Source organism: Cucurbita pepo, chromosome 11 (genome assembly GCF_057944985.1).
Source record: "Cucurbita pepo subsp. pepo isolate OVF chromosome 11, ASM5794498v1, whole genome shotgun sequence".
Classification (NCBI taxonomy): Eukaryota; Viridiplantae; Streptophyta; class Magnoliopsida; order Cucurbitales; family Cucurbitaceae; genus Cucurbita; species Cucurbita pepo.
Genome location: NC_141808.1, coordinates 16331080 through 16352488, shown reverse-complemented (window position 1 = coordinate 16352488; position 21409 = coordinate 16331080). Strand labels below are relative to the sequence as shown.

The 21409-nt window shown below is 35.1% G+C and overlaps 1 protein-coding gene across 2 annotated transcripts; it reads right to left on the bottom strand.

The window, feature by feature from the left end:
* Positions 1-1553: 1553 nt before the first annotated feature.
* On the bottom strand, positions 1554-21109 carry LOC111805298 (protein ENHANCED DISEASE RESISTANCE 2). 2 transcript variants are annotated; one of them, XM_023690293.2, is made up of 23 exons: positions 20643-21109; positions 19709-19783; positions 19477-19530; positions 18189-18254; positions 17914-17969; positions 17193-17269; positions 16306-16431; positions 14185-14219; positions 13903-14003; positions 13719-13814; positions 13392-13456; positions 12672-12743; positions 11800-11970; positions 9495-9697; positions 9288-9354; positions 7639-7814; positions 5549-5650; positions 4178-4225; positions 2949-3092; positions 2782-2877; positions 2054-2155; positions 1732-1825; positions 1554-1667 (listed from the first exon to the last, which is right to left on the bottom strand). In XM_023690293.2, exons 1-22 carry the CDS (start codon positions 20868-20870, stop codon positions 1733-1735), a joined length of 2253 nt encoding a protein of 750 aa, XP_023546061.2. In that variant the 5' UTR covers positions 20871-21109; the 3' UTR covers positions 1554-1667; position 1732. The 2 variants fall into 2 exon arrangements, with proteins under 2 accessions (XP_023546061.2, XP_023546062.2); XM_023690294.2 differs by having other exon boundaries at positions 1554-1825.
* Between the last annotated feature and the right edge of the window lie 300 nt (positions 21110-21409).

Here is a 21409-nt window from a genome sequence, read left to right as displayed (position 1 = left end):
AGTAATTAAATTTTTTGAACATTCAAAAATAAATGGAATAATAAATAAAAATGGGGAACGAAAATTCAAGTACAAAGGACATAAGAAATTTGTCCATAGCTCCTTTCCTTTAATGTACCAAAATTCACTCATTTCTCGTGACCAATTTAATATAAATCCAATTTTACATTATTATTATTATTATTATTATTATTATTATTATTATTATAATAATAATAAGAGGTCTTGTGAAGGTAGGATAAATGGAATCCCAAGGGAAATAATTCCACTATATTAAAAATAAAAATAAAAAAAGAGGTGAAAAAATAACACATCTTTTAAAGGACAAAAGGGATTAATTTGACAGGGAAAAAAAGACCAACTTTGCTTGCATTGATTTGATATCCAAATCATAACAAACAGAAAACTATAATTTTAACCTTAGTATATCGTCGAGTAGAGTAAATCAAATCGAACTCAAAATTTCAAACCGTTTGGAATGCCTTTATAAATACTTAAAAAGTGTTTTTAAATACAATTACGCGTTTTTAAGCATGTAAAAACTCAGGCTCTAAATGTAAACAAATTATTTTATAAACGAAGTTTTAACCCTAAAATGAATATTCGTTTATATATTTGGAAGAACCACAAGGGATGAAACATTATGCAAATTAAATCTCAACCATCATCCTAAAGTTTACCCAATAATATGATAATAAAGCAAAGCAAGAATAGTTGTGAGGGAAAAGATTAGCACTTAAAACACAAGGGCCATCTTCTTCCTCCAAGAGGGAAAAGATTAGCCCTGCAACACTGTAATGATTATAATATATATGAAAGAAAAAAGAGGAGGAAAAAAGAACAGATTAATAGAGAATCCTGTGGCCAAAACCCAAAAGCAGAGAGACAATGAAGAACAGTGATGAACAATGAGTAATAATTTGCAGCAGTAGTAGCAGGGTGTGGCCAGTCCCATCAATCCAATCATAACAAGAGAAAAAAGGAAGAGAATTTAACCAATCACACAACAGAATTGACTTGTTTACTCATATTTCAATCAACAGAATCAAATGTTGATCCCTCAGAATGAGCAAGAAGAGATAGGAGCATGAAAACCAGGATTAAACTACTAGAATTAAGCACAGACACGGAACACGAGCACGAACACGATGTCAGTTTCTAAAAAAAGGTAGGACATGGACATTGTGTGCATACACATACATGATAAAACATGTAAATGTAACAACAAAATATACTTAATTAGAACATATAAAGTTAAGTCAAGTACGACCAGAGGAAAAAGATCTCATCCTAATACTTCACGATTGATCAACATATAAATGTGTTCAGTTCCAGAAAATTTCTATTTATTTCCTAATGCTTAGGTTAAATATTTTCTAGAGTCGTGTCCAAAGTTAGAAAAAATTTAGACACACGTGACGCTAATGTGTCCAAACGTATCCATGTCTAACACGAACACTTTACCTAAAACAAAATGTTTGTTGTGCTACCTAGCAAGTATACAGTTCCTCCAACAAGTATGCCAAGACAGACCTATTAGTAGTTCAAACAACTAGATTAAAATATTTCATGAAGATTTTATAGCTCATTTCATAATTGATTAAAATAGGGGTTTTGATAACTTGTATTGACTACAATTGGAAGAATATGCTGCCAAATATAAAAACCTCACTGAAGTGACCGTTTCACAATGAATGAATGTGAAGTTTCGTAAATGTAACATAGAGAAACCTCAATTTTCTAATTCTACTGCTGAATCGAGTCTCACACGGTTTAGGCGAACGGTTCCAAGAACATACTCGGGCAACTCTTCCTCTTCCTTTGCCTGCAATTTTAAATCTGTCAGCATCCACAATACTATGAATTTGACGTAAACATCAAAATATGTTGATAAACAATACTACTACAGCCAACAGAAAAAAATAACTGTCATTTCCTTCATTGTTTCCCTAATTTATTGGGGGAGCGGAAGTGTCTATAAAAGACATCAGAAGAGAAGCACATTGGATTCAGAAATATGATTATAGAAACACATTAAGCACAAAGTGACAACCTCTATTAGGATGGCGAGATCAACGACTAAGCTTGTGACATATCCAAGGACAAGGCCAATAACACTCCTGGCTACTGTTGACGATCCAATATCCACATCAATCTGCAAGATATTTATGAAGAAATTTAGTAAAATAACTTGACATATTTTAAAATATGCATATTACACTCTTAAAAGATCTCTGATGTTACTATAAACAATAGAACAAAGCTATAATACTTGAGCAGTTCAAGATGTCTGGTGCTCTCTTCCTAAAGAAGACTCCGGGCCAAAAATGCATTACTAAACCGAATGCCTAAACACAGGCACCAACTCCTAGTAGTGCCTCCCCCGAACAGATTAGTACGTCCATCACTACAAGATGGGACTCATAATCACGTACAAAACGTTCTCCTCACTCTCATATGACAAACTTGTTCAGTTATCCTACCTGAATTGCTTCTAGCACAAGTAGAATGTATTGGGGGTTGGAATTTTTAACAACATCATCTACTAATCAAGTACTAGGAGGACTCGACATTGGAAGTAGTAAAGGTAAATAATGTGAAACAGATGATACAAAAAGTAAATATTTTTCTTCGTAAACTTTATCGAGCTTGACGTAAACTTGTTTTACGAGGAGACAACTGATACTCAACTTGGCCTGTCTATGTAGCATAGAACATCTCTAGCAAAAATTGCACCTGCTTATCAATGCATGCTATTTAAGATGGGGTAGAATTATTTACTTCCAGAAAATTATCTCGTCTGAGGTACTTGCAAGTAACTGCTTTACCCAAAAGGCAAGCTTTTGTTCCAACTGCACGCTTAACCATCCAATATCCCTGTTGAATTAAACTAATCATTAGTTGCAATGGTGTCAACAATAAGAAATATAAGATTGAAGCTTCCATACCTCGACAATGCTTGGAATTAATTTAAATCTGGAATTTCGATACATGTCACTGCCGTCCACAAATTTACCCAACAAAGAACTTTTGTTTACAGGCCTATCAGCAGCATAATACATAACCATACTATAGTTCGGCTTGGCTGGAACCTGAACAGAAATAAACATAAGAAGAAGGAACATGGCACTACACGTCTCAGATAAAGTAACATTCTATTTATTGGAAAACCGAGAACAAGGAATGGTAAGGATAAAGTATATAAAAGATCTTGAACATCATTCTTGCATATCCCTACAACACATCATTAAGAGTGAAATCTATTCATTGCTTTGCTTTTATTTCATTTATTAATTTATTAGAAGAAACATATTTCATTAATATATGAAATATTACAAGAATGGAGGGTAAGGATGCCTAGCTTTCAAGGGTACAAAAACCTTTTCCGTTAGGCCATGGGAGAGTAGACTAATATCCAAAAATGATGCATGTCTATACACCAGCAATAGAACTGGATTAATGAAGAGCCAGAGATGCCATAGAGCCGTCAAAGGAGCAAGTATTTCTCTCTAGCAATCAAAGCTGTAGGATACTTTTCTGATTTTCAGTGGATGCTCCAGAAGGTTAAGGCAGGGAGATCATACATATTAAGAAACACATAAGACCAATTGAAAGCCTCCAAGATGTAGGAAGAGTGTTTGCAGCAAAAGAGCAAGATAGGATTAGCTGCCCCTAAGATTCCTCCTCCACATCGCACATTACATATCTATTTGGAGATAAAGCGAGCGTGAATCTTATTTGCACCCTATCATTGGTGCTAATGCACGCCTTCGTGCCTAAGCTACAATAAGAAGAATTCGATCTCGGGAAAACTCTTGTGCCAAATGGATTTATATAGTGACACATAAACTGGGCCGCAATTGGAGCTCATAGAGAAAAGGAAAGATTTAACCATCAATATGTTTGAATTCAACATCAAAAGAAGTATGCAAGCTACCTCTAGATTAAGCTCCAAACCTTCGAAATATATTGAGCTACATAACCTGACTGTAGCTAGTAACCTCTTTGCCACTCTACTCAACTCTCGAGGTTATAATGTCTGATACCCACAAATATGCTCGAAAATAAAGATATACTATGCATATTTGTTGTCTTGCTGCTCTAGAACCAAGCTTAAAATGATAAAAAATAATAATAATAACAACCTTTAACCATAAATGTAGGTGGTTGCACATACCTGGAGATTAATGACAAGCATGAATGGGACCTTCTTTCCAGCTTCTGACTGATATTGGAAAGGAAATAGTTATTCATAACGTAATTTGAGGAGAAATAATTCTCTTATTTAACGGAGAACACAATAATGGGTAAATAACAATAAGACAATAGATATTACAACTACCCCTCTAAATAAGACATGAGTCAATTGACCATCTTTCCTTTATTGTGATTTTCCCATTAAATTACGGCTAATATATTATTATATTTTTCATGTTTCTAGTGCAATCCTAGTGAGGTGCACTCGCTATTTTGTTGGGAATTTTTTGTGGTTTTTCCAATAAAAAAAAATAAAAAAAAATAAAAAAAAAAAAAAGAATGAAGTTTAAGAAGCGTGCAATTGCTGCACTTCCTTACGCCATATGGTCAGAAAAGAATTAAACGTGGTTTTTAGAACAATTTTGATGATTGAGAAGCTATATTCGTTAATATTATTTTTTACATTTTGTAGGTCAAGTCAAAGAATGATGTATAATCAAATTTGGTATTATCTTAGACTTTATACTCTCTGGTTTGTAAGTTCCTCACAATTTTCGTTTTGTATTTTCAGTTTGGGAACTTCTCATCCTCATCTATACATGCAGATGCATTTTTTAATTAGCAATAATTGTTTTCTACTGAGAAAAAATAACTAAACACTGAAAATGTGTTTAACTCACTGCTGTATAATTACTTCTTCCATTATCTCACAAAAAGACTAATATAAGTAGATCACATGTAAAAGTATTGATATAATTTAATTAACCATAATCTGTCCGTTCAAGTTTTTAGGTTTAGTAGTGATTTGGCATGGTATAAGGGCATAAGGTCCTGTGATCAAGATCATGCAATCAGTTTCTCTCCAATTAGTATTGATTTTCACTTGTTGGCCCTTCAACTAATGCCCAAGTCCATGAGTGAGGAAAAGCGTTAAAGTATTAAGATGATTAAATTTAGCATAACTCATCAGGTTAAGCTTTTAAGTTTAGTAGTGATTCCACGACATGGTACAAAACTAAGTTTTACAAAAAATACAGTCACCTAACTTTATGGTATGCTTGAGGTAACGATCCTAATCTCAAGAGCAACAAAAGATTACTAGATCATAGATTAACCCATCCAATAACAAAGCTGTAGAATCAAACAATTGCTAAGCTGAAAATACTTAACAAGACAGTTAGAGCTCCTAACTTCCTTCAATTACATCATGTAAATTCAACTAGAAAACTGAAGGGCATCAAGGGTATCATGCAGGTTTTGGTAAAGGAATAATACGGTGATTAAGAGGACACTACAGACTTGGTTAGGGGTTTCTACTATTCATGGATGCAAAAAATGCAAGTGAATATACCTGAACTAAATTCCGGGGATGCAATGCAATACCATCAAAGCTTTTATCGACTTTGAACCAATCTACTGCTATGAGCTTGAGAAGGGGATCTCCTCCCATTACCTGAAAGAGATCATCTATCATATTGTCTATGTCTATAGCATATCAAAAGGCATAAGCTAAGGACAATCATCTCTGACATTCTTTTCCTTTGATTTTGTCAGCACGTTTATTATACCTGTTAGTTTTACACAATCATTAACTGATTAATCAATTACAATTAATACCAAAATATTAAGTTTAGTATATGAATTATAAATAGACAACAATTTATTATAAGAAAAAGACAAATCATTCTACGAGAAAATAGAATATCAGTCGAAGACTAAGAAGAAGCTCCTTTGACAGGAAAATAGAACAATGTGACGACCTTTCTTCTCTGCTGAAAAATGTGAGATTAAGGTAGGGTGATTAATGATGTTTTGGAGTGGAATCTTGAAAAACCTGATATTCTTTCTGCAAATAAGTTCCGTTGGCCTCGACATGGATGAAGAATTTTGGCCCTGGGTTTGTGCAACCTGATTTGGGATGGGTACACAGATCAAGGGTTAATGTTCTTTCCTATGAACTGCAGCTCTGAACAACATAAACCCATAAGATAAGGTCCCAAACAGCTCCTTATGTGTTATGTGCAAGAGCAACGAAGATACCTTTCCCACATTTGTATTCATGGAAGGCAGGTTTAGAAAAGGTTTAGATTCATATGATGCTGTCCGAAACATCTGGAAGGCAGGTTTCCCAAGATTCTGTCAGGTTGATTGTTTAAAGACAGCTGAAGCTCATCACAGACCTTTTGTAACAGTTCTACTTTTCTTATTGGTCTAGATTGGAGGGCTTTTGTTCAACCCCCTCTTTAGAAAAAGGGATTCCTAGTCCTTCATCCTTCAAGTCGTTTTGTTTGGATTTTTTCAGATGTAGGGAGAATTTACTTAATTTTGGGTAGTTCCTAGGTTAATCCCTTTCTATTCTCTTTCTGTGTATTAATTCTCGATTAAAATAATAATAATAATAAACACAAACACAGTAGAATAGGGTCAAGACCCCTATTACTTGACTAGGATCTTCTAGGAACACCAATCCTTTAGTCAACTAGATATTCACAGGAATGGGATTGGGTATTCACAAGTGGGACAACAAAAGGTAGTCATCACCAAGAACTTAATCCTCAACTGTTTGAATATTAGTAGAGACATAAATTATATAAACCAAACCTTTTTACAGGCCCATATGAGTAGAAACCTTTTGGATCAGCCCAACTTTCATTTCTTTCAATGGATTTGGAAACCCGACTCATTTTTTTAACCATGTAAAAGCTCACAAGCCTTGGGATTTCCTAAGTGCTAGGCCAACTAAGAGTCGCATCAATCTTTTTAAGAAGGACATTAGGTTCCCTTTTCTTATTCTCTCTCTTCTTTTGATTCAAGCTCTATCAGGTCAACCTTGGGATTATTGGCATCCGACCAGCTAGGTGCATGAAGACCATCATTACGAGCTAATAAAAAATCTCTCTCTTCATCAACCAACTATGACCATTTTTGTGGCCACCCCATCGAATGTCCTTTCTTTGGCTTGTCCTCCATCCTTAAGAACTAGAAAATTAAGGAAGCACTCCATGAATGATATAAATCAAAGTGATACGAGATAATAAACAAACACTTTTGTTAATTAAGTCTAAATAGAATATGAAAGAAATAAACAAATAATTCTGTCAAGTTTAAATGCAAGCATCTTAAAAAATCAAACATAAAAACGTAATCCCTAGATGAAAAAATTTCCCAGAAAATGTTGTCATCAAAACAAATAATTGTTAAGACTCGCATTTTAAATGTATGCCTATCCAACACAAACGCAATCATAATTAGAAGGAATTTTAAACCCACGACAATTTGGATGACTGCAAAGGCCTTCCACTATATCAAAGTTGCAAAAATGGACAATATAGAAACATCAAAATCCAAAGTAGTGGATGCGTATGCATAAAAGTAACTAGTAACTAGTGATTCTTCAAACTGAACTTATATTCTTTTAATTCCCAAGAGAAAGAATCCAACCTTAGAGTTGTCCTTGAGGTAATTTTTCCCTCTTATCATGAATCCTGCTCCACTAGGAGAAGTCCAACAGTTTGTATCCTTGTCATCCCTCGCTTTCTGCAAAGAACCATGAAACTGGTGTGTTTCCAAGACGACAGGTGCAACACTAGGATCTAATTCCTTATTCGCATCAACAGCTGCAACCATGATGATCACTTATGTATTACCAAAACATGTAAAAATAGGTTTTGAATAAATAACTATGATCTATTCTCTATTGATATGCTGAACTATCACCTTTTACTTGTATCCATGGTAAAATCAAAATGGCAGTGCCTCTGACTGTACATACAAGTATGCAAACCATAATGTAGATTCACATACACGAACATAAAATGGTGTGTCTATGATGCATGGATATGCATACCTTTAAATATGCATCCCTTTATGAATGTGTAGATAGACATGCACACATTCATAAATAAGTGTGTGACAACCAAGATAAAACAAGTGCAGCAAAAAATTCCCTACCATGATTGTATGAAACTTGTGGACATAGACCAACATTTCATAGAAGAAAAGGTTTCAACTATGGTCCCACCAAGAGGCAAATTGCTGACATGTTCAATGAAGAGCTCTTGAAGATCTTAAGTTTAAAGTTGGGCCAAACAAATAGTTTCAACTCAACTTGACAGTTTTGGAGTAAGGGCCATAAGGAATTGGGGGCTTAAACCAACCACTAACATATTTCCTTTTTTGTAAGTATCCTCCAACTGGCATCTATAACAATCTCCCCTTCTTTCATCAAGGATTTTTAAGGCTTACTCTTAATGGTATTTGCAATTATTGAGAGGCTTTTTTATAAGGGTTTCTTGCTTATATTTATTCTAGTACTTCGATGCTGTTTATTTTTCTTCCAAAGTCTACTTCTGGTAGTATTTGGTAGCTTGTCCTTTTACTCTCTTTTCATTTTTCAATAAATTATTGTTTCTTGTAAAAATAAAATAAAATATATACCCTTCTTTTATCTTTGCCTGTGTTTTTTTCCCGTTTCTACTCCCCAATACTCTCTTCTCCTCTTAATTTCTTATACTGTCAAGCTCTGGTGAATTTTATAGGCGTTAAAAGTAATTATGGGAGGACTATAAGTACTTATAGTTTTTGGTAAATTTATGCTACGTTAAGTTAAATAAAATCATATTTTCATTCACATTGATCTGTAAAAATGGGTAAACAGTAGCTTTCGAGATCAAACTTCTCGACTTACCAACAAACTTCTAAAATTTTCCATTTTATCCTTTTTTTCTTTTCATGTCTAAAACTGAAAATTCGTCAAACACTAGTCTTTTACAGCTGATATCTCTGAGCATAATAAATAGCAATTATTTTAAGAGGTGCAGCATTCCCGAACTAAGAATTATGTTCATCTTGTCCTTCCTTATCGAGTAGGCATCTACCATTATATTTAGGGCTGTATTTTTTACCAAAGGAAGAGGAAAAAGAAGTCAGTCATGAAATCTGTATAATTCTGAAAGAATCACAATCAAAACTCTATGGTATCTAGTTTATTGTGGAAACAAAGTGCAGTAGCTAAAAGGAGTTTGTAAGCAACCTTTTTCATAATATTTAGTTTCAACTATTAAAATACAAGATAGTATGTGGAGTAAAACCTGATGTCCGCTTCAAGGAAAAGCCTGCTATCGCCCATGACACATTTTTCAGCTTCACTTTTAAATCCTGTAATAGAAAGCAGTAAATAAGCACATAAAATTTAGGGCAAGTGAACTTCCAGATGTAAAATTTCAAGATCTTGATGAATGATTGGTGACGGATTAAGAAACAACCCTAAATCTAATTCAAATGAAGAACAGGACTACCTTATGGTCAAGTTCTTTATCATCATCACTTTCATCTTCCGAAGAGGATGAATCAGCAGCAATTGCATCATAAAATTCATCCTGCGGTTCTCCATCATCATAGACACTGTTCGTAATAGAGACATCCGAGGCTTTTGAACGGACAACAGTGGGCAGGGTTTCAAGATTTAGAGCGGGATTTGCTAAAACATATTCCTTTAGACCTGAAAATTGGGAATCCAGAAACGAATTTCCAGTAAATGAGGATCCTAGTTCATTCGTTTTAGCTGTTGCGTCATGTTATTGAAAGTAAATGAATGGTTTCCAGATGGCAAAGAAGTAAATATTGGGCACTTATTTGGACAAAGCAAACGAAGGTCATAATAACAAGCCTATAATAGGATAAATTTATCGTAATATCAATGCATTGCATCTTAAAAATGCGGAAGAAAAGGAAAATGGAAGACAGGGAGGAATTGGTGGACGAATGACTGGGGTTAGTAGCCACAGAGAAGCAAAAAGAGGGAAAGACTTGCGAGCAATACAGAGTGAGATACAAAGTATTCCCACATTCAAGTGCAACATGAAAATGCTTTTAGTAGATATGAGTATGTCGATCCAGACAGGAAGGACCTAACCAACTGGTTTGGCAGCAAGGATCCAATTGATTGGGGCTTTAATCAGAAAGGCAATTTAAGTCGAATTGCTGAAGTGAAACAAATAAGTTAGAAATGACAATCGCCTATGACACACTCCCAAAAGCTAAACATGGGCTATAATTTTTAAATGAACGAATATGGACTTGACGATACAGTTATAGTTCATCGTCCTATGAAGATTGATATAGTTATGGTGGTTGTTGACTGCTTACCCGATATATTCTGTTCTCCCCCTTAAAATACCCATTTACTACTCAAACGATGCCCTTCTATTTTTCCCAAGATAAGTTTATACTATTTTTGTTTCCTTGCTCAACAGTGTTGGATCAAAACAAGATTATTTTCATTTACCTCTGGAAAAAGTTATTCCAGATGCAAAGAACTATGATCGAGCACAGTTCTACTTACCACACAGCATTATACCAAGTTGAAGGCTCAAAACTTACCTCTCTCTTTTCTGCTAAAACTAATCAAAGGTTCTAAGGAAATAGGGTCAGCCAAATTAATGAACTTCTTTTTATTCTTCAATCAAAATCACATTGTAAGGGAGATGGGATTTCTTCTATTAATATGTTTTTTTGGTAGGAAAGAGATTGTTTTTTTTTTTTTTTTTGGGGGGGGGGGGGGGGGAACAAAGGGAGATGGGAGATCCTCAAAGAGCCAAGGGATGGTATTTTCTACATCAAATGATTCAAAAGTTCAATAACTTGTGTGCCCGACAAATGAACGAATAAGGATGAAGGCTTCTGTGGCAAACAAAGAGATGTTGAATTCCAGTGATTGATTTGGTTTGCCTAAACTTCATCCTGGTAGGAAATAATAGGAACTAGGCATAAGTCTAAAATTCATATAAAAAAAGTTACAAATACCAACCATTTAGCATGGACTATTCCGAAAACCATTCCTCTAAATCTGTTTGGTAAATCCATTCCTCTAAATCTGCTTGGTTTCCACCCTCAACTCACTCTATTTTCAACCAATCAACTTTAACAAACTCATCATATAATTACAGATATGGCATTATAGATGACCCTGACATACTTTTGCTATTATTCCAAACACAAACCTACTATCAAACATTCAATGACAAGCTAGCACTTAAATGTTTTGGTCCTTCTTCGGAGGTTTAGCCCATTGGTGGGATTGGTTATCAACTTCAATTGCAGGACACAACTCGATTCATCCAGTTTTGCCTAAAATACCTATCAGAGTGTCACAAGATCCTTCTACGCTGACTTCAGACTTGGTGCTACTGGTGCTGCCAATGGTTGTTTCTTAGGAACTCTTCCATCCGTATTAGCGACTCCTCGCTAGGCTAAAGTTCTCACTCAATGGCAGAACCAGTCACTATCCTTGAGAGCTTTTCTCAATCGTTCACGCCCAATTTCTTGATTAGCCTTCATGTAAAAACATGGGCCATCGGTATTTGAGGGATACGCAAACCAGCCTTGTAAATTACCTACACTAGAAGAGGGAAGAGAAACTTCTATACAACTCGAAGCAGTTAATAAGTCGTTGCAAAGAGATGGGGACTGTTTCCGTTTGATATTAAGTTGGAAGGCATAGCTATTGTTGAACTATTGTATAAATAGGTAGCAATGGATAGAATCAGATAAGAAAGTATGATATAAATAGAAGTACATAGTTATTTTTTGTAATCAACATACCTGCAACTTGGCACAACAATGCATAAGGAACACTCTTTTCAAACTTCAAAGGTTGATATCTCTGCCATTTAAACCAACCTGCCGGCTGTATCTCTAGTATTTGAGTAACAAGACATTTTGGAGCATTTGAACCCATAGCTGTATTTAAGCACCTTATCTCCCAAGTTGAAGCTACACGAAAAATAAACAAAGATCTTAAATCAAATTAAAGTTTTCAATGCAATTCATGAAAAAAAAAACATCTTAAAACCATAAATATAAAGGATGAAAGAACAAGCAATGATAGTGGAATAAGAAAATACTAAATTCGGCAAATAAGCTTTTAAAATTTAGCATTTTAACCTTAACGATCAGTAAAACTCCCATCTTACGTAAGAGACACAAACAAGATCAAATGTTCAAAGAAAGTAAAATGGAAGAGAAAGAAAGAGAGAAAACGAAAGAAGACATTTTGAGCTTATTAAGATTAAAGCTTTCTTGTCGTATTTGTTGTCTAAACTTTCTGCTGATTATTTCTCTTAATGATATTTGAAATGATATTTGAAAGCTTCCCCTTCCTTTTTGCAAATTCTATAGTCATCAAAATATACAATAGTGGATTTGGTGACAGTCACGTATACAAATAGGTGTGAGTTGCATGTGCACAATAGTGAATGACTCATCAAAAAGTCTGTTTGGTATCTCCACCTTGAATACGGCAGCTCTATGTAAATTATAGAAGTCAAAGTATCGTTCCAACCCCTAAAAAGATTCTTCACCCATTTCAAGTCTTAGAAAAAAAAAAACACAAATATTTCTAAGTCCCTTTCTTCTTCTTAATCACATTAGAAATGTAAGGGGAGAAAAGTATAAAGAGCAGAAAGAACTCATACGGTTCATCCGTGTACGTCGATATCCAGATCTAGGTGGCTTCTTTTTATGAACGCAAGGAACCTGCAATATTGCTGCATGAACAAAGAGAAAGTATGGTTAGGCCAACGAAATACTCTAGCAGAATTCTTCACAAGGTTAGCAAATAGAAACAACACAATTCAAATGCTTCCGTAACCCATTCACTGATATAGAAACAGAGTTGACCTGCTTAAGGCAATCAATTGGACAAGTTCAGCATTTGAGATAACATCAAACGTAACCCATTTAGTTACTAAGAGCCTTTTACAACAAGTAAAAAATCCTATTGCAAATTATTGTGTGTGGTTGACCTATAAGCACTATGGGTATAGTAGTGGCAGAACTTAACTTTCAGAACACAAGAAATATAAATAATAATTCTCCCTGCTCTCTCTACAACAATATTAACAAAACAAGGACAAGAAGCCACAACATCACATAGTGGACTATTTTTTGAATATCCATTTGTACAAAAGAAAAAAAAGACATTAGCATATTTTAAAATAGTAAATAAAAGAAATCAAATAATCAATAGGTATAACCTTTTTTTTAGGGTGTGGTATTCTAACAGTAACAACCACAAGAATAACAATCAATGTTTAACAGCAGCCTAGCTCTCAAAATAACCAGAAACTATATGTATCAGCTGCTTCTTAACAAAAACAGAGTAGCATAATCGAAGTACAGAATATTTCTCTTACTATATGTTCCATCTTGTCCTCGAAACCATTGTCGTGAGAAAACAAAATCTCTTTTGCATTGGGATCTGCAGTCAGAACAGAATGTCGAAATATATGAATAAAAAGACTAAAACAGAACTTGAATGCAAATTGAGAAGAAACAAGAAAATGAAACTAATCACCTTAACAAGTAAGTTTCTTTTCAGGTAAAGAATAAATTTCTATACAATTGATGTCAGTAGAATATTGAAGTTAAGAAAAGTAAACATGACAATTCTAGCAGTGATCTAAATGAATTCTTTAGCACCACTAAATGATGTGAACAGTTTGTAAGTATTGTTGCATTACTGGCCAAGATACGTGGGATTATTTGTCCCATAAAGAATATCATAATGTCCATCGTAAGATTCAACCAGTTCCAAGTCACTTATCAGTGTATCCCACCTGCACACATTAAAATCAAAGTCAGAACTCAGAGTTCGTAACTATTGGATCTGAACTTAAACCTTCAAAAGAAATCTTAGCAACTTACTCATATCTCTGACTCCAGTCATTGTTCAAGATTATGTCAAAGACAGTATCAGCATGTGCGTCAACCACACCAACAGACTTCACAAGAACCCCTTTACCATTCTAGAAAGAAAGAAAAACACTGAAGTAGAGTTTGGAAACCATCTAAGAGGCCATTTTAAAGAAAAATCATGTAGTTGCATCAATCAATTTCTGTTCTGCTGGAGTATCATGTACATGGTGTTTCCTCAATGTAACTTTTTTCATTTCTTTAGGTGATAGGAGACATAACAATGACCAATACCTTACTGTCAGCAACATCTTCAAAAATTCTGACACCTGAAGGTCAAAAACAGGGGAACAGTAAAAATTATGGAATATCTGAAGCAATATCACCATTCCTAAAAATCAACATCAATTATCAAGCGCAGAGTAGCCAATTAGAAATATGATGCTTTTTTCTTTGAGAAACCAAAATTTTATAGAGAAAAATGAAAGGGTATACAAGAGCATACAAAAAGACAACCCAACAAGAGAAGCCAAAATAAGACATGACTAGTTGAACAAAAAAAACTCTAATCCAAAAGAATAATATCTGATTAATAGTTACATCTAGAGACATTAAACCTTGCGAGATACCTGATCTCTTCACAAGATTTCTCCATACCTCTAAAAATTATATTATTTCTCATTAGCCAAATGTGCCACAAAATAGCGAAAGAAACATGTATGCCAAAAACTCTTCCCTCACCAGAAAAGGGAGGATGCATCAAGACCTCCTCCAGTAGTGGAAAAAAAAAAGATCATATCTATCATGCTAATAGTAGTATTGAACAACTCCGAAAACCAGCCGCAAATCAACTAAGCGAATTGGCAACTCCAACGATATGATCGAGATCCTCAAACACAACTCTACACAAGATACAATATTGTGATCCCTACAAGAACTGCCTCTACCTTCGATTAAGAGTATTAACTTTCTCATGTAAGACCTGCCAAGCAAAGAATATGACATTCTTGGGGATCATAACCTTCCAAAGAGGCGATAATGAAAAGAATGGTGGGAAAGGGGCCGCACAAAAGAAAAAATACAGAATTGTAAGAAAACCCCCTAGGAGCGCATTGTGGGTCAAAGATGAAGGCTCATCCTTCTTGGAATAACATAGGAATCCATCAACAGAATAAGAAGGGTAACACATCTAACATCTCACATCCCTAAAAAGGACATCAGAAACACAAATTGGTGGAGTAGAAATCACTTGAGGAAGACATGCCAAAGGCCACAGAATGAAACCTCATAGCTGAAAGATGGTTCAAGCGAGGGAATAAAAAGAAAAGGGGTTTATCACCCCCCTACGAGTCTCTAAGAAGTATTTGCACCGTCTCCTAAACTACGAAGGTAAGGGGGTAACCTCAAAAATAGCTTTCCATGGGTTTTTGAACGTGCTGTTAGACCCACAGGTAAAAGCCCACCTAAAAGGCGAGGATCGTGCTTACTCATAATGACCTTTTAACACAAGGCCTTTGGCTCCACGAGAAATGGCACAATCCCTTAATCAACAATGCTCATGTCACAATATCGAGTTACCAATGTCCAAACCCTTCACAATCTGCAGTTAATACCACCACTCATCAAACCAAGTGAGATTGTTCATCCTCATCAACAAAGGAAATACAATGCTACTGATTTTTTTTTTTTTCTTTTTTTGTTGTGATCAAACACCATCTTTCAAAGTATAGAAATAAAAGAATATAAAAAAGATCAAGGAAACAGGCATGAAAAAAAAACCCAGCCCTCAAAGGAGCCAAACTAAATCAATAAAGACTCCAATCTAACCATATAAAACCTAACAGCTAATAACAATACTCGTAAGCTATCGACGCCCAAAGAGAGGTACCTAGCTACAGTCTAAACGCATTCCAAAGGTCTTTCAATCCAACTGAAGATCATAATGTTCCTCTCCAACCAGAAACCCTAAATGATGGAAGAAATAAAAAAGTGCCCTCCAAACAAGGGCGGATCTTCACAATCCATTGCAATAACTTTGTTGATACAACAACTACTATGATCCATTGCAAACGAAAACAAACAAAGACTGCAAACGCAAGAATGACAAAAGACACAGACGGAGGCAACAGTGGATGATGGATGCAGCAATGGCAGATGGCAGAGTAATCTATGGTTAGGGTTCACGAGGGGAACCCATTATGCAGGAAAGAAAATTTTGAAAAAAGGGGAAGGAGTTCTAAGCCACAATAGTGCTATTGAATCAACATCTTATTATGCACCAAGGAATATGTCCCTTGTCAAAATGAGAAACAGAACATCAGACGTCACACAAATAGCAGTGATTTTGAATAAACAGATAGTTCAAATTTGTTCCCTTTTGCAGTGCTAGGAGAAAGATTGACTAAGATGTATTACCGTTCAATGTGCGAACACATTTCCACCTATGTCTTTCAAGTGCATCACCGAAATCCCCTTCAAAGAAGCCATCTGAACCAACACGAGTCTTCAAGTTTGAAGATTGACGCAAAAGTGTCTCTGGACCTGAACATAACAGGTTAAAATGAATGCAAGAACGGATATCTTCTTGTTTCTGATAAATAAAATAAAAAAAAAAAAAAAAAAAAAAAAAAAAAAGTAATAATATGCAAACTGAGCGAGGGAATAAAAGCCACAAAACCAATTACAAGGTCACAAACTTTTCTCTGTCTACGGGAAAAAGAATTTCTATGCTTAGTAAATAAAGAAATATGAATTATGATAAAATGAACAAAAGAGAATGATGGATGTACTACTCGTAGCATGGTAGTCGTAACTAACATCTTGAAATTGAATGCACGTGACATTGAGCTTGAAACGAAACAAAAATAAATCATATAATGCAAAATTTTGATTTACGCCTGATCACAAGTCAGCCATGACAAAGCTAAGCACTAAATGAATCAAAAGTATGCAACTCTTAATACAAATGAAACAACTAACATCATGACCTAGTCACTATCACTTAGATTTCTCAATCTAGCACCGCACCTATTATACTGAATCTATTATGTGCGTTGACCAGGTTACTTTTTGTTGTTCCAGGTAAAGAACATATTTCGTTAATTACCAAAACTGAGAATTAACCTTCATTTTCACAATTCAAGTACAATAATGTCCATGCACATATGCAACTACATGCACTATGGTAAATTGTTAATTTTGTCAAAGATGCAAAGCTCCTCCAAACTATTTAGCTTTCTTAATCCACCAAATAGTCATGTAAGATTAAAACGAACACCATCAAAACATCCAAGCTACCTCACCTTGTCCAATTTTAATTAGCTTTTTCAATCCATGTGCATACCGTCTAACCCTTGGTCTGTGTCCTTCCAGATTTATCCTTCCATACCATGAAAGTTGATCAACAAAAAGAAACCAACCAAGAAAGCAGAGTTATGCTGGTTAAATGCGAAGTTGGGTCAGAAAAGGAACAACAAGACATGAAGAACCCCAATACAATGCCAAGGATACTCAGGTGCAGATTGGAACATCTAATTGAACCAAACCAAATCCAACCAATATCACAAATATATGACCAACTACTTGACGCACCCTTCTAAGCTTGTAAACTACAAGTTAAACAATCTCATCTTCAAGGAGTTAGCATATGCAAAGAAGTTTTCTAAATCAATGTCCAATCAAGAACTTCTTCCACATTTCATCTCCCACCAAAACTTAGTGTATCGATCTTCATTTCATATAATGATGCTTCAGAATTGGTAGACTATTGAATCATTCCCAACCATCATTAACAGTAAATACAGGATGCATCTATCTTTACTCGAAAAGACAAGAACTAACTACATCAGAAATTCTACCCTCTACAGATAGGCAGCTCTCCCCTACATACAAATGAAAACACCATGACTTCGTCAAGAACTATCACATGGCTTATAATAAAGCATTCACCCAACCAGTCAATCTCAACTAATTAATCGTACCAAGACTGAACCCATGCAGAGATTTTTAAACAAAAATGCTTACTCTTCCTCCATGCTCACGTCTCGGGGGCTACCTCCTTTGGACATTTCATACTCAGCCTATCAAATTAATGTCAACTAAATAAACACAAGATAAATAGTCTTTGTAGCAATTGTAACATTACAATGTAACAGAACCAAGTGTCATGCTTCACCAAAAAATTCCAAGTTGAATTCTTTTTAACAGATAATGATAAATCATCACCTGTTCTGGTTACATTTATTGCCCATCCGGACATGAAATACTATTAATTAACCTTCCACTTGACATTTTTGTACCTGCTGCTTGGCATGATCAAATGCCTCCATCCATTTGCTGGCCTCTCCAGCCGTAGCACAAGCAATCTTAAGCAAGAAAAACACACACATTAAAGGAGTATTTTTTTCCAAGATGCGTGCATAGATTTTTGTCCAATAAAAAAACAGAAGCCCCATTAGTTATAAATTAGTTACAAGAAGAAGATATAGCAAGGGAGTGTGTTTTTACCAACCAAAAAGAGGATGAAAAGAAAATGCACAATCCATCTTTAGACTCCCAAAAATTCATGAGATTATAGTTACCAAAATATTTCCTGTAACAGGAAAGGGTTATATTGATCCAGTAAGTCCAGTGTAGACCTCCTATATATTATCTTTCCAGTTAAAGTTGCATGTACGAGCGGTTGGTGGTTTTTTCATTTTTAAGAAACAGCCTTTTGTTGAAGAAATAAAATGTTCAGAAAGGGGGAGCCCCTTACCTGAAGGAGCGAAAATAACACTTCAATCAGAGGAAAGGGGGAATAAGCTTTTTAAAAGGAAGAAAATCATTCATAGATGAATTGTACAAAAGGAGTGCAGAGAAAAACTCTGGCCAAACTGACACATATTTCTAGCACACTCCGGTTTTCCCTTTTAATTACCAATCTACGAAGAGTTCATGAAGTAACTTGGAATTTCTAGGAGAGAATCAAGCTCAACTAAAACTATTACACAAAAAGTTTCAGATTCTTCTAGCCCAACTAGAACTGCAATGACCAAAAAACGATCCAGATCTACCCCACTTGAGCTACAATTAGGACATTTTATGGTGAAATTTGTAGCTAGGAGTATCTCCTTGTAGTCTATCCTTGATGTTCAACTTCCACACACAGTTGACTAGAGAAAGAACTTTACTCTTTTTTTATATTTCGTCTCTCAGGTAGTAATCTGTTTTTCCAGATTGTAGAATTGGCCACTTAAGCTAGAAAAAACTTATTTTCAGGAGAAGGTGTCCAAGTTCTCTAAATCGCAGATCAAATATTGTCTGAAGGCCTCTTCTCAATCTGTGGTGAGCATAACCCGCATGGTAAAGCTTGATTTTTTTTTTTTTTTTTTTCTTTGGCTTTGGTTGGGAATTCCCTTAGAGAAGGAAAATAGAGAATTTTCAAACCGTGATCAAATTCACAAGGGAACAAGCGCAAAATGATGCCAAAGACAAAATATTCAACGACTAGGTATCAAGTTTTCAATTTGACTAAATACCAATAAGGATAGTTATATCTCAAACACAATAATAATGAAACTAGCTTTGTATGAAAGTATCACTTACTTCTCCTTTCTTAGAATCATCCAATCGGTTATAAATTCGTAAGACATAAACATCCTGCAGTAACAAACATAATTGCCAATGTTTAGATCGTTAAGGTTTTAATGTAATGATACTATGAGATCAATTGTTGAACTACATGACAAAAGATATTGTCATCAAACAATCCTATGGAATGAATTTGATAGTCCAAAAATAAATTTACAATTTACTAATAGATATTCCATTTCCTTACCCCATGGTTAACTTTTCGACGACCCATCTCTTCAACCATAAGTGATGGCCCCACAACACCCCTCCTGATAGGTTTCTACAGAAAGAAGTTCAGATTAAAAAAAATAATAAAATTGAACACAATGTAGAGACATTGTTCAGCAAGAAAAAAACAGGGAATTGCAAACCAAGTTCTGAACGGAGTCATGAACAGTTACATCCCTGACATATAGTATTGTAGAAGGACACGAGTCAATCCAATCAATAAGGAAGTTGCCTCATTGTTGCTAATACAATGAGGGATTTGAATCCATTTCAAATGTGTAATACAATCGGTTAACTTTAAAAACAAATAACCATTTTACTCCTAGCTGTTTCGTTACCAATTTGTCCACAAAATGATCACCCTTAGCCGACCTATATAGGCTCCAACTATTTATCCACAAGTTAATACACATGTTCATAGCCATGTCGTCTGTTTTAATTAAGGACCATAATAATTGTTTTCTTGACTCGTAAACCAGAAAGAATATTTTGATTCAAAAACCAAAATGGGATGAATCTCCAAAGCTTATGAACTAAAATAAAGTCATTGCTCATGTGCCCATCTTTTTCCGATCAAGAGAGGTTTTCGTTTGCAATAAGCATCAGTAACTGTACGTTCACAATGCCTACCACCTCAATCCAACTAATATGAAAAGAAAATAACACAATAACTCAATCAAATAGAACGAGACGACAAATTGCAAATGTCCAGAAAACGACTTGAAAACCCCATTTTAAAATGACAATGGAGCACAAGTGATCACCTTCGAAGTGAAGTTAGTTTATAAAAAGAAGGCCAAAAAAGCATATAAAAGTTAATTCCCGGCAGTTTACCAAATATGTAATTAATCTCAACCAAACGAAACATTGAAAGAAGAGGTAAAAAAAAAAAAGGGAAAGGAAAGTCTTACAATGCCAGGATTCTCGTGAGGATCACGCTTATACAACTCAACGTATTTGCGACGAATAAAGAGGAATCGAAGATGGCAATACTCATGCCCAATGGAATTAACTCCAATATGATACACCCAGCCGAAATACTCAAACGAACCCCTGTCTTCCCCTCCTCCTCCGCCGCTAAAACTATATCCCGACCCTTCGCTCTCGCTCCCCGCCTTTTTCAACGACGACAGCTCCATCCCCAGCCCCCCTCCGACGCGAAAACTACCGGTGATTCTGATCGGGAATCTCTGTGAAGCAGAGACTATAGTGAGATCCGAAGGGGTCGAAGTTGGTTCGGATAATGAAAATTGAACAGTGCGAGCGTGATTGTGGAATTTGGAGGGAGATGATGAGGGGGGGAGGCTGGTTCGTCAAACTACGAGATGACGACAAACCTTGAAAATGATTCCGCGTCGGCCCTCTCACTAACCAACCAACCAACGGACAACTGTTCTTTCTTTCCTTAATAATCTATTCCATTTTCTAAAAAAAAAAAACATAAATTTCTTTTTTTTAATTTTAGTCTTAATTTTTTTAATTACAATTTTAATTTTTTTTATCAATTAAAGCATACATGAGTCGTCACGTATTCACCAATTCTTATATATAAAGCTAATTTACGAGTGGCAGTGTTACTCTTGCAGCTGACGAGAATAAATTCTCTAACACTATCACTTCACATCTAATCAGAAATTACGTCAACAAATTACTGAACTTCTATAGGTAACTTTTTCTG